At 38.9% G+C, this 12,542-nt stretch overlaps 3 protein-coding genes across 4 annotated transcripts; all 3 read left to right on the forward strand.

The window, feature by feature from the left end:
• The first annotated feature begins 1,511 nt into the window (after positions 1–1,511).
• On the forward strand, positions 1,512–7,171 carry LOC125469598. The gene is given in 8 exon segments (XM_048567131.1): positions 1,512–1,751; positions 1,979–2,111; positions 2,620–2,723; positions 2,932–3,103; positions 3,244–3,384; positions 3,510–3,762; positions 3,869–6,593; positions 6,595–7,171. Coding segments are annotated over 8 exon segments (3,915 nt in total). The 5' UTR covers positions 1,512–1,719; the 3' UTR covers positions 6,950–7,171.
• A 133-nt stretch (positions 7,172–7,304) lies between these two features.
• LOC125469599 (probable caffeoyl-CoA O-methyltransferase At4g26220) lies at positions 7,305–9,266 on the forward strand. Its single transcript, XM_048567132.1, has 6 exons — positions 7,305–7,463; positions 7,586–7,676; positions 7,768–7,847; positions 8,073–8,217; positions 8,292–8,423; positions 8,622–9,266. Exons 2-6 carry the CDS (start codon positions 7,605–7,607, stop codon positions 8,910–8,912), a joined length of 720 nt encoding a protein of 239 aa, XP_048423089.1. The 5' UTR covers positions 7,305–7,463; positions 7,586–7,604; the 3' UTR covers positions 8,913–9,266.
• Positions 9,267–9,836: 570 nt separating this feature from the next.
• LOC125469641 (probable caffeoyl-CoA O-methyltransferase At4g26220) lies at positions 9,837–11,805 on the forward strand. 2 transcript variants are annotated; one of them, XM_048567248.1, is made up of 6 exons: positions 9,837–9,992; positions 10,491–10,602; positions 10,689–10,768; positions 10,946–11,090; positions 11,153–11,287; positions 11,382–11,805. In XM_048567248.1, exons 2-6 carry the CDS (start codon positions 10,531–10,533, stop codon positions 11,670–11,672), a joined length of 723 nt encoding a protein of 240 aa, XP_048423205.1. In that variant the 5' UTR covers positions 9,837–9,992; positions 10,491–10,530; the 3' UTR covers positions 11,673–11,805. The 2 variants fall into 2 exon arrangements, with proteins under 2 accessions (XP_048423205.1, XP_048423206.1); XM_048567249.1 differs by having other exon boundaries at positions 9,838–9,992; positions 10,499–10,602.
• Positions 11,806–12,542: the final 737 nt, after the last annotated feature.

Raw genomic sequence — 12,542 nt, forward strand, 5'->3', positions numbered from 1 at the left:
TACTTGTGAAGCTGAAAAATCTTTTAAGAGTTAGTTTTATTAACATCCCACATATTATTGAATATACCTCACATCTACTTTTCAATCAAAATTTATCTTACTACACCCCACATATTTTCCTATATTACCCTCACTCACACCCCAAACTTTCTACATACATTCAACATTCTCACCACACCTCCAAATTTCAAAACTCTTACTAAACATGTAAAAGCTAATTATGAGGTCGACTATATGACATTTGATTGTTGTTTTATTTTACTGGTAGAGCAAAAATCCAAAATTTGGATCCTTCTTTGTTACTCCTCTAGAGTCAATCTCACAAAATTTTGACCTAAAAAAGAATGATTGGACATGGGTGATTTTTCTTTTTTTCAAAATTATAATGGGTTCAATTCTTTTTACCGTATAAAACTTAAAAGAAAGTAGTGCCAACTGTCAAGCTTACCACTTAGAGAAAAATTTGTTTAAATTATAATTGATTTTTTTTTTTTTTGAGAAATCGAAAATTTGTTTCGGAGTTGTTATAGGTTTTGATAACAAAAAAAAATGTTGTAGTTCTTACAAAATTCATAATGAAGTTCGTCTGGTTACAAATCCGTAAGATTTTTTTTATTTTTAGGGTTTAGGTTTCTGTCAATTTGGGGGTTTTTGTCAATTACGGGTTTTAGGATTTTAGGGTTCGGGTTTAGACAACCAATTTAGAGTTAAGGTTCATATTAGTAAATAATTTGTGTATTCAATTTCTTTTAAATTTTTTAGGGCTAAATAGTCATTTCATGTTAAATTACATGAGTGATTTAATAATACATATTTATGTAACGTGTATTTAATAATATGTAAAGTGCTAATTAAAAAACCTAAAATCTAATCCTCGTATCTATTAACCAGAAAGATTAGCTGTCACGATATCATAAAAAATATCAGTCAGTATAATATTTACATCACTGATACTTTTATCCATAATTACACTTGTCTCCACATCCTTTTACCTCTACATTGAGCTCAATACAATGTTACCCTCAAAAGAAAGAAAAAGGAATTTACAAAAAGGAAAAAACAAAAAGAAAAGGCAATCGATCAGAACAAAAAAATAAAGACAAATAGAGTTTATTACCAAAAAATAAAAAGATTAAGACAAAGACTTTAATTATTTTATTCACACTGAAAAAAAAAAAAAAAACACAAAAGGGTAAGTTAGTCAAAGCCAAAGACGGCCTCACTGTCCTTATGCTGCACCCCATCACACACAAACTCAATCACATTTTATATTTTCCGTGTGATCAAGGACAAGACTTGAAGAGGTCTTCCACGTAATCCTTCTCATTAATCAATTTGAGTTTGTAAAATTTAAACAAACGGTTAAAATTATTAATTTACTTTAAAAATTATAATAATTTTAACCTGATTAAATTTGAAAGGATTGATGGCGAGATTTAGAGGAAGGTTCCGACCAAGTCATAGCTTTCCCATGGAAAAATTAAACTTCCGCGAAATTTCAATCTCCAATTTTCCACGTCCCTTCCTCTCTAAGAAATCCACGTCTCTTCCTTTTTCCTAATCTCAATTTTGAGATTTCCAATTTGTAATAATATTATCCTCACACGCTTCGCCCGAATCAAAACGCCATCTCGATTTCTTACGCTCCGAGAAAGAATCGTATAAATTTTGCGAGTTCAGAGCTTTCGGTTTTGAAGGTTCTCAAATCTTGAATCCACCATGCTTCACAGGAGCTTCAAGCCTGCCAAATGGTAATTTTTTTTTTCTCTTTTTGTTTTTTGGATGATTTTTAACGACCTATTTGGTTTCCGAGAATCTTTGGAGTCGAGAGAGGAAAATTAGAACATAATTGTGTAACTGTGCGATGATTTTGCGCGGGTTGACTTACTGTAGAGTCTTGAGTCTTTGTCATCGAAAATTGTGTAATTATTGAAATTTTACTGTTGTATTGATTGATTTTGGCGGGTTTCTGGTGCAGCAAAACGGCATTGAAGCTTGCGGTTTCGCGGATAAAGCTATTGAAGAACAAGAAGGATGCACAGGTGAAGCAGATGAGGAGGGAATTGGCCCAGTTGCTTGAGACTGGCCAGGACCGGACTGCGAGAATCCGGGTTTGTCTTTGATCATCATTTCATATCTATTTGCAATTGAAGTTCTGTTTTTTTTGGTTTTTCTTTGCTTCAGATTTTAAATTCAATGTTTTGGTCTTGTATGGTAGAGTATGCTTCTTGATGGATTTGGTCCTATTGGCTTTGACAATAATTGTTCTAATGGCGAATAGATTTCGAGTCTGGAGCGACTAGATTTTGCATTATTCACTAGTTTGTTTAATTTGGAGGACCTGTTCTATGAATATTGCATTTTGGGAAGGTCTTGATATGTTTTGTTTTTCAATTATGTTGGTTGAAATGGTTTTAACGGGCAAGGCAACCCAGTTTTGCCAATTTAAAGTGTGGCGGTGCACTCGTGAAAGGCCAAGAAATGAATTAGAAAACAGAACTTCTTGCCCTGGCTGTTTGTATTTGATGTCTGATTATAGTAGCAGCCTCTACTTTTTGGAGTTTCCTGTGTGGTAATATACATTTTTTTGCTGACTTTTAAGCGAATCCTGTATCTCAGGTTGAACATGTGGTCAGAGAAGAGAAGACAAAGGCAGCATTCGAACTTATCGAGATATATTGCGAGCTTATTGCTGCACGCTTGCCTATGATTGAGTCACAAAAGTATGTAAATCCATTAAATCTTGAATCGTTTTGGCATCTTTTATTCATTCATATGCTCTTATGTTTAAATTTAGCAGTATTTTGTTATGCATCAGTTACATGGTACTTTGTCAGTGCTTCCTTTAACATTGTGTATTTTATGATAGGTTCATAGCTTATTCATATACTACTGTTTTTGCAACTAAGGATTTGTTTTATATTTTTACAGAAATTGCCCCATTGATCTGAAGGAAGCAATTACAAGTGTAGTATTTGCATCTCCAAGATGTGCAGACATACCAGAACTCATGGATGTTCGCAAGCATTTCACAGCTAAATATGGAAAGGAGTTTATCTCTAACGCTGTTGAATTGCGCCCAGATTGTGGCGTAAGTCGCATGGTATGTACCTTGTGCAATCTCCTGGATAATTTTATATGGAAACTAAAACTGGACCAATTGCAGATGGTTGAGACTTTGTCAAAAGTCAACACTCAGTAGATTAATTTTATTGATCATTTTTTAATATATTATCGTGTCAGTTAGTGGAGAAGTTATCTGCCAAATCACCTGATGGCCCTGCGAAGATGAAAATCTTGGCTGCAATAGCAGAGGAACATAACGTCAAATGGGATCCTGAATCACTTGAAGAGAAAGAGTCCAAGCCTCCAGAGGACCTGCTGGTAAGATTTATTCCCCTCTAGCCTGGTTCATTCATTGCTTGATAATTCATAGATAACATAGAACTAGAACTACATTTCATTGTTTAAGACACGTCCGTTTATTGATTTACTTTTTGACATTTTAGCAGAATGGGCCAAATACTTTTGGTAGAATTCCTGCGGAACCTTATCTTGGCCCACCTCCACCTAATCATGATGTCAAGGCAACTTCTAATGCTCAGGTTCCACCTCAAAATTATGGGAATTATGATCCACCCTCGAACTTTAACGAGCAGAATGCAAGATCTTCACCTCACTTTCAGGATTCTCCTTCTTCAAATGTTTCTTCCAACAAAGCAACCAGATCTGGCTCATTTCATTCAGAAGTGAGATCTTCAGGTACATTAATAGTCATTGGAAGATAGTGATTTAATAAGTTTATTATTTACAAGTGGTATTTTTATTTTCTTCTCCGTCTCATTCTTAATTTGACATTCTCACACAGGAAATCAAAATGATGGGATGGAAAATAGGCATTTGTCTCCTGAGGATGGAAGCTCTTCTTCACCGGGTAGGCAGAGCTGGAACATGCATTTTAAGGATGCTGCTTCTGCAGCACAGGCAGCTGCTGAATCAGCAGAAATGGCAAGTATGGCTGCCAGAGCAGCGGCTGAACTTTCAAGAAAACATTCTTCAGAATCACGGGATAAGTTTAGCCAGTCAGCTTCCTTAGCTTCTAGTCGAACTTCCACAAATGCTCCTTCTGCGCGTAGTCACCAAATGCAAGATCGATATCCTCACCAAATGGCAGACCGAGATTCTCAAAATAAGTCATCTGAGTCCGAGAAACGTGATTTCACAGATGAAGTGCGTACAAAGAGACAGTCTAGCAACACTAATGTGCATGCAAGTGAGATGCAAAGTGGAGTGAAACCAGATAATATTTCGCATTTTGGCAATGTGAGATCTGAAGAGAAATCTAATAGGCCGTCCTCCCAGTCTAATTCTATGGGAGAAGTGAGTACGAAGAGACAGTCAAGCAACACTGATGTGACGCATGGGAGTGAGATGCAAACTGGGAACACACCTGATAACGTGTCTTATTTTGGCGGTATGAGATCTGAAGAAAAATCTAGTAGGCCTTCCTCCCGATCTAATTCAAGCTTTGGTAGTGAAGATCAAGAAGATGTTTTAAGAGGGAACTTGGAAGATATGAGGACTGGAGAACAATCTATGAGGTCCTCCTCTCATTCTCATTCAAGAAATTTTAGTAATGACCATGAAAATGTTTCAAATGGCTCTGTTGAGGAGTCTTTTGTTAACGATATTAACATCTTCCAAAGCACAAAGGAAACAAATTCTTATGGAAATGCTGCTTTGGTTTTTGATGACTCCGGTTCGGACGATGATAAATGTAAATTTGAGGTGGAGGACAACAAGGGGCAAGAATCTAATTTGTTTTTTCCTTCACCTGATAGAAATTCATTCTCTCCTTCAGCAGATTTAGATCCTTGGAGCTCTAGACAACAGACGGATGAAGTACAATTTAAGTACAGTTCACAATTAAGTTCTTCATCGGTGAAGCACTTGCCTCCTGTTTTTTCAGAAAATTTGGCAGGTTCCATGGACTCTCCACAACAAACTGATTTGTTGCCTGTTGCTTTCGATGCTTCAGATGGCCCAAGTTCAGACAGTGAAGAGGAGTTGGACAAGCTTGCCCAGAGCACAGCTTCTAAAATTTCTCCTATGCAGAGCCAAAGTGCAAGTCATAGGTCATTAGGATCTTCATCCTCGGAGGAGATAAATGTGGGTTCTAACAGAAAGCCAGGGTTACTGCCTTCTTTTCGTAATTTGGAATCTGCTGAAGTGCCTCCTGAGAGAAGCCAAAGAGTTGAAAATAGAACGGTCCAGGAGGGAAACTATGATTTTGATGAATTGCCGACTGGTCAGCCATCTGTAACGCCTTGGAAATCTGGATTAGATTCAAATGCCAGGGACGATGTTCAAGCATCAAATTTGCGTCAAACTATGAAGGATAGTGAGATTTCAGAGGGATGTAGTTGTGTAGAAGACACCGACAATGAGCTGAGCTTAGGGATGTTGACAGGTGGGCTGCGAAATAAGGGTTTAAGGCATCCGCCGTATACAAAGAAACTATCAGGAAACTCTTTGTCTGTCAAACAAGATACTGGAGATACCAAGGTTGAGCAACCTTCCTTCTTTCCGTCGGTCAGGACTTCTGTTGTCTCTGAAAGAGAGCAAGGGAGCAAAAGACTGATCAAGGAACGGAGCACACGAACCCCCGTCTCATATGTGGCTTCTGATGATGATTCTTCAGAGGATGAATTGTCCCATAGAACTGTTAGAAGTAGCCAAGACTCGATAAAACTGATTCAGGAACGGAGTGCAAGAACCCCTGTCTCATATGTGGCTTCTGATGATGATTCTTCAGAGGATGAAGTGTCACATAGAACTGTTAGAAATAGCCAAGACTCGTTCAATAAAAAATTGGGACCTGAAGTAAAGGCAAGCTCCAAATCAACGTTTTCATTCTTTGATTCAGAGGATAGTGAGCCGGAGGAAGATCTTCTCACAAAGATTTCCACTAGCAATGCTCGTCCGAGTGCTAGACTGTCTAGAAGAACACAGCCGTCTTCAAATTCTGTTAGAAGTTCTAGCTCAAAGACAACAGTTGTGTCTGACGTGTCAGGGACTTCAGACTATGGAAAACCCTCTTCAAAGAGTTCCTATGCCACTGAAATTCAACTAAAGCCCTCGTCCCAGACCAAGAGCTCAGATCAGGAGTGGAATAGACCAGCAGAACAAGCGGCTCCTGGACCAGTACGAGAATCCAAGAGGGTCTCGCCTGTGCAGACTTCAAATTCAAACAGAAACTCCTCTTTGAGGAGTTTTAATTCCAATGAAACTTTACCAAAGCCGTTGTCCCAGACCAAGAGCTCAGAACGCCCAGGAAGTCAAGAGTGGCATAAACCAGTAGAACAAGTTGTTCCTAAGCCAATGCCCGAGTCCAAGAGATCCTCACTTGTGGAGACTTCAAAGTCACATGGAAACCCCTCGTCAAGGGGTTCATATGCCACTGAAAGTCTATCAAAGCCCTTGTCCCAGACCAGAAGCGCAGAGCGCCCCGGAAGTCAGGAGTGGCATAGACCGGCAGAACAAGCAGCTCCTAAACCAATTCGAGAATCCAAGAGGTCTTCACCGGAAGATGTAAACTTCTAAGTCATTTGGAAACTCCTCTTCAAGGACTTCATATGCCACCGAGACTCTACCAAATCCCTCGTCCCAGACCAAGAGTTTAGAGCGCCCAGGAAGACAGGAGCGGCAAACAGCAGGAGAACAAGCAGCGCCTAAACCAGTTCTGGAATCCAGGAGGTCCGCCTCACATGTAGACACTTCAAAGCCATTAGCAAGGGCATCCGAAATTTCTCAAAAGATTGAAACATCTAAGTCCTCAGGTTCTACAGAGAGTTCATCAAAGGAGAAAGCTTCTCATGTCCACCCGAAGCTTCCAGACGCTGATGACATAATCGCCAAGTTTATGGCTCTTAGGAAGAATCGACAGTAAACATGGTTCTTACCACATGCATATATATAGGATATGTGATCACATCAGGTTTTGTTATTCTTTGATATGCTTGAATTTTTTATGATTGTCAAATAAAGCGTTGATAGCTGTATCGTTACTTCGCGTCGAAATTGAGTCTTATATTTTCCAGCCATTGCAAATATGATGAGATTACATTTGTTAAGAGAGTTCTGTAATAAATACGTATAGCTTTTTCCCCGACTTTGTTAATTTTCGTTGTAAATGGCCAAAGAGAGTTGGATCTAATATACTGATGATATGTACGAGTTGAAAGTTGTTTGGGTTGGATCTAATATACTGATGATATCTACGAGTTGTAAGCCGTTTGATTATTTTTCTGACAAACCGTTGTGGAATTCTAAACTACTCTAATTTGGGACGGGAATAGAATTCGGGTGCAAAGAGGCGGGCGCATTTCCCTAGCAGTTCGGTTTCCAATGGCATGTTCATAGGATGACAGTAAAGTGTGTGAGGTCCCAACCGAAGAAGCTAGGTGAGAACTGCATTACCTAACAAAATAAACACAAAGCTTGTGAGCCAAAACCCACGCATAAAAGTTTATAAAAAGGAAAAAAAAAAAAAATGTTACAAGCTCAAAATTGCTTCTTTCTGTAGGAGGATTTTCAGGAGAGCAATGGAGAAAACCCGAAAGCAGGCGATTACGGCCGGTAATCCGACTGTATTGCAGAGCCAGAAGTTACAAGAGGTAACTCCATATGTAGTTTTCTTAATTCGAGATTACTTGTCTACTAATCATAAAATTAACAATTAAACTTGGAGTTTCAATCATGTGGCAGTATATATTGAAAACTAGTGTGTACCCAAGAGAACCAAATGCTCTCAAGGAACTGAGGATTGCTGCTTCAAACCACCCCATGTAAGTCTTCAGATTAATTTCCAACTATTACACCAAAATGTAGGCGCAGTAAAGCTGTAAAATTAAAAAATATTGGCGCAAAACCGAGAGCAATGACGCTCTAGAATTCATACAGCCCACTCCACTTAGTGGGAAGGCTTGGTTGTTGTTGTTGTAGCTGTCTTGTGTGGAACCATTTTGTGCTTCACTCGGATCAATCTAGGATTTAACAGTTTTACTGTGCAGGGCTTTCATGAGCACTTCACCGGATTCCGGTCAGTTCATGGCCCTTCTCTTGAAGCTGGTGAATCCAAAGACGGCAATTGAAATCGGAGTTTTTACCGGCTACTCTCTTCTCCTCACGGCTCTCACAATTCCTGATGATGGCAAGGTTGGTACTTGGTGCATACCTCTCCCCAATTCAGCTGATGTATGTTTACCTACCGCAAACATTATGCCTTGCAGATTACGGCCATAGACATCGACCGAAAAGCATACGAAATGGGGTTGCCAAGTATCAAAAAAGCTGGCGTCGAAAGCAAAATCGACTTCATTGAGTCCCCAGCTATGCCAATTCTTGATAAACTCTTAGAAGACGTAAGCCGAGAAACTCAGTACTCTAAGACTTCGGAAAGTGATAACCGCACACCCATTTTCTCCTTCTGTATAACAAGAGTGTGCAGGCGGAGAAAAGACATGTGCGGAAATCACTTCCTTGAACTTTGTTTTTGACTCTATCTTTTCAGTTTCTTGTACTTGAAGATTGGTACTGCTTCATGCATGTTTTTTCTGCAGCCAGAGAAGGAAGGGAGTTTCGACTTTGCTTTCGTTGACGCGGACAAGAACAACTACTGGAACTACCACGAAAGGCTAATCAAACTGATTAAGGTTGGCGGGATGGTAATGTATGATAACACACTCTGGGGAGGAACAGTTGCTTGGCCGGAAGAGGATGTTCCGGAGGCCAAAAGGGAGTGGTGGCGGTGTGCAATTGAGTTTAACGAATTGGTTTCCGCTGACGCTCGCGTCGAAATTTCCCAGGTTCCGTTGGGCGACGGGATCACAATCTGCAGGCGCGTTTGCTGATCTAGTAGAACAAAATACTTGATAAGCAAGTATTATGCATAACTAGGGTTCCATATTTACAAAATTATATTGTCAAATATTTAGTATTATGTTAATCTGAAGGTCGAGAGAAGTAATAACAATACGTAAAAATATATAAAATAAGGTTGTATTGTTGCTACTTCGGACCAAACTACATGTGAAATAAAAAAAGCAAAGCCTAAAATTTGCTTTGCTTTTGGTGGTGCTTGGTTTATTTTTGATTCGTCTTGTATATTTTATGTTTGTTTCAGTATATTTGTATTGGCCCTTTGTGGTTGTGGGTTGTAGATGTATGTTTTTCTTCTGAAGTTGTATTCACCGTTTTATAATTAGATTTTTAGTGCTTATCATTCACACGATGGTTGTTAAGGAGGTTGAAATACCTCAGTAAGTCTTCTCGACTCCTGAAAATAGTAGATTGTCATGACGAAGCCAATTTTTTATAGTAAAAAAAATCAGTGCAGTTTCACCTTTATAAGAAAAAAAAAAATATATATATATATATACATACATACACACTCAAAGCCATTTGAAATGTTAGCTAAATTGTTTTGGATTGAAACTCAATGTAGAACAAGTGCGTGATCCTTATTTTATGTTTATTGTTTCAAATTTCGTAATTCATCTCTTCGGTTTTCTCATTTTAAAGATAAATTATTTATATGTAGTTGCACGTTATTGCTGCATAATATTTTAATGAAAAATATGCATCAAAGCTTTACACATACGAATATCAATATTACTGATACAAAATTCGTCCTTTAACAAATAATTAATGTCGAGCTAGTAGCGTGTTTATCTCAACTTTCATTTGTCACAGCGTTGCCGAAATGTACATTTCCAAGAGCTCACTGCCAATGACACGGCAGTACAACTTTCCTCAACAGTGGTTGGTGGAATATATGTCAGCAGTGGTTGGTGGGTTGGTCGGGTGCCTCGGGAGAAATCCCCAACTCATCAAAAACATATTTATTTGGAGAGGTGTTGATTCGTTCACCATCGCTGCTGCAAATTCAAAGTCCAAAGACGGAAGACTCGGCCTTCACCTTTGATCATCGGGTAATTCTCTCTTTCTTCACTGGTATTCTCTGTATAAAAAACCCAGAAAACTTGTAGCCTAAGATGTCTAATTGGAATCGTGGGAAGTTTTGAGATTGATTAGTAGCCGAGAAATGGGTATGTGGGTTATTTAGCTTGATCAAAGTTGGTGCGAGTCAACAGCCTTGTAGTTTGGTTGGTTTAGAGCATTTTTCCGATATCCCGGGGTTCAAATCCCTTTCCCACTATTGCTTTTATCAATTTGTGGAATTGGGTTGATGGGTTAGGTTATGTTATGTTGTCTGATTTTGATTTTCTTCATAAAATTATTTTAGAGAAATTTTATAGACTGTTGAGCCTTCATTGTTAATTTAAAAGGATCAAGTGGTGGTAATTTGTTACTCAAAAGTTCAAAACTTTGGGATTTTGGTGCCATTGAAGTTCAGTTTTGCAGTGGTGCCCTCTCTACATTGTACAACATGTCCATCGAGTTTCGATTAATCTGTCCGTAACTGTTAGATTTGTAGAATTGCTTGGACTAGTTGCTTTCTCTTTGCAAATGGAGCACAGTGCCAAAAAGGACTGGAATCTAGAGACGAAGGGACTGCTGCAGAGTGACGAGTTATATCAGGTTACAACGCGTTCCCTCAACTTTCGCTTTGCCTGTTTCTGATTAAATTTGTTAAATGTTGTTTTTCAACAATGTCAACGTGACAGTATATCTTGGAGACTAGTGTGTATCCACACGAACCGGAGCCTCTCAAGGAGCTTAGAGCTGCCACCGCCAGCCACCCGAGGTTATGATCCTTCATATCTTAGCAGAACTTGTTATAAGATTGCCTGCTTTTTAAGTTCATTAAGCTACCAAGCCAAGCTAGAACTTGGCATACACTTCAACTAAGCGAGCGAAAACTGTCGAGCATTTCTTGATCAAACTGTTGAGGAGGGTTTTTAATTAGCTAATTTGTTTTCAGGGCTGGGATGGCTACTGCACCAGATGCAGGTCAGTTAATGGCCATGCTGTTGAAGCTAGTAGATGCAAAGAAAACGATTGAAGTTGGCGTTTTCACTGGATACTCTCTCCTCCTCAGTGCTCTTACAATTCCCGACGATGGCAAGGTCTACTAATATCTGAATCTGCTCTTCCTGTCACGTTGAGCTCATAATTTGTTGTACTGCAGATTGTAGCCATAGATGTGAATCGTGAGACGTATGAGCAAATAGGGCTTCCAATCATAAAGAAAGCCGGTGTTGAGCACAAAATCGACTTCATTGAATCCCAGGCCCTACCGGTTCTTGATAAGCTACTAGAAAATGCAAGTATTTTATGTTTCCAACCATAATCTTGAGCCGAAATAAGAAAAACCATAGTTGTGACATTTTTTTGCTTTCTCGTGGATTTGTTTGCAGCATGAAAACGAAGGAAGTTTCGACTTTGCTTTCATTGATGCCGACAAGGTCAACTACTGGAACTACCATGAGATGTTAATGAAGCTGTTGAAGGTGGGTGGTATAGTTGTCTATGATAACACCCTCTGGGGAGGAACGGTTGTAATGCCTGATGAGTTGATTCCGGAGTTAATGAAACCAGGCAAACAGGCGACAATCGAGCTTAACAAGTTACTTGCAGCCGATCCTCGTGTCCAGATTTCGCATGCTTCTTTGGGTGATGGGATCACAATTTGTCGTCGACTTTACTGATTCTTGCTTGAAAGATGTAGCCTTACATGTCTAAAGCTCGGGGATTTGGCAATCTCCCTTGACTAATGGAGATTTGATATTTATGCTTTCAGAACTCGAAAGAGTTTCAATGAAATAATGTATTGTTGAGTGATCTCTGCTTTGTCCCAGTGTTGTTAATGAACACGATTATTCACTTACATTTTTTCACGGTGAAGAACAAATGGAGAACAAATATATTGATGTACTAAAAAAAAAAAAAAAAATTTCGAGAAGTTTTTAGTCATTAGGGTATATTCGTACTTTTATACCACAAAAGGCTAATCAAACTGATTAAGGTTGGCGGGGTGGTAATGTACGATAACACACTCTGGGGAGGAACAGTTGCTTGGCCGGAAGAGGAGGTTCCGGAGGCCAAAAGGGAGTGGCGGCAGTGTGCAATTGAGTTTAACGAATTGGTTTCCGCTGACGCTCGTGTCGAAATTTCCCATGTTCCGACGGGTGACGGGATCACAATCTGCAGGCGCGCTTGCTGATCAAGTTAAATAGAATACTTGATGAACAAGTCTTCTGCATAACTTGGGTTACATCTTTAATTACTATTTACAAAATTATTGAGAGAAGTCATGATTGAGAATCATCGATGTGAAATAATTGAAAATTATACGTAAATTAAGGTCCTGTACTATTGCTAAATTATACGGAAATTATACGTGCCAAATTATACGTAAATTGGGTTGTACTATTGCTACTTGGGACCAAACCCTATGTGAAATAATTGAAAATTATACGTAAATTAAGGTTGTATTATTGCTACTTGGGACCAAACTATATGTGAAAAAATTGAATAATGAGCAAGCTTTTACTGTTGAGTTTGCTTTGCCTTGATAG

Source organism: the organism of the source record quoted next, unplaced genomic scaffold (genome assembly GCF_019419815.1).
Source record: "Pyrus x bretschneideri cultivar Hongxiangsu unplaced genomic scaffold, Pyrus_bretschneideri_v1 Contig44, whole genome shotgun sequence".
Taxonomy (NCBI): Eukaryota; Viridiplantae; Streptophyta; class Magnoliopsida; order Rosales; family Rosaceae; genus Pyrus; species Pyrus x bretschneideri.

Excerpts from the sequence above, each read along its gene's own strand:
- LOC125469599 (XM_048567132.1), top strand. The coding sequence starts at position 7,605 with ATGGAGAAAACCCGAAAGCAGGCGATTACGGCCGGTAATCCGACTGTA. Across the intron at positions 8,218-8,291 it reads CAATTCCTGATGATGGCAAG|ATTACGGCCATAGACATCGA; the intron begins GTTGGTACTTGG and ends TATGCCTTGCAG. Across the intron at positions 8,424-8,621 it reads TTGATAAACTCTTAGAAGAC|CCAGAGAAGGAAGGGAGTTT; the intron begins GTAAGCCGAGAA and ends TTTTTTCTGCAG.
- LOC125469641 (XM_048567248.1), top strand. The coding sequence starts at position 10,531 with ATGGAGCACAGTGCCAAAAAGGACTGGAATCTAGAGACGAAGGGACTG. Across the intron at positions 10,603-10,688 it reads AGAGTGACGAGTTATATCAG|TATATCTTGGAGACTAGTGT; the intron begins GTTACAACGCGT and ends TCAACGTGACAG. Across the intron at positions 10,769-10,945 it reads GCCACCGCCAGCCACCCGAG|GGCTGGGATGGCTACTGCAC; the intron begins GTTATGATCCTT and ends ATTTGTTTTCAG.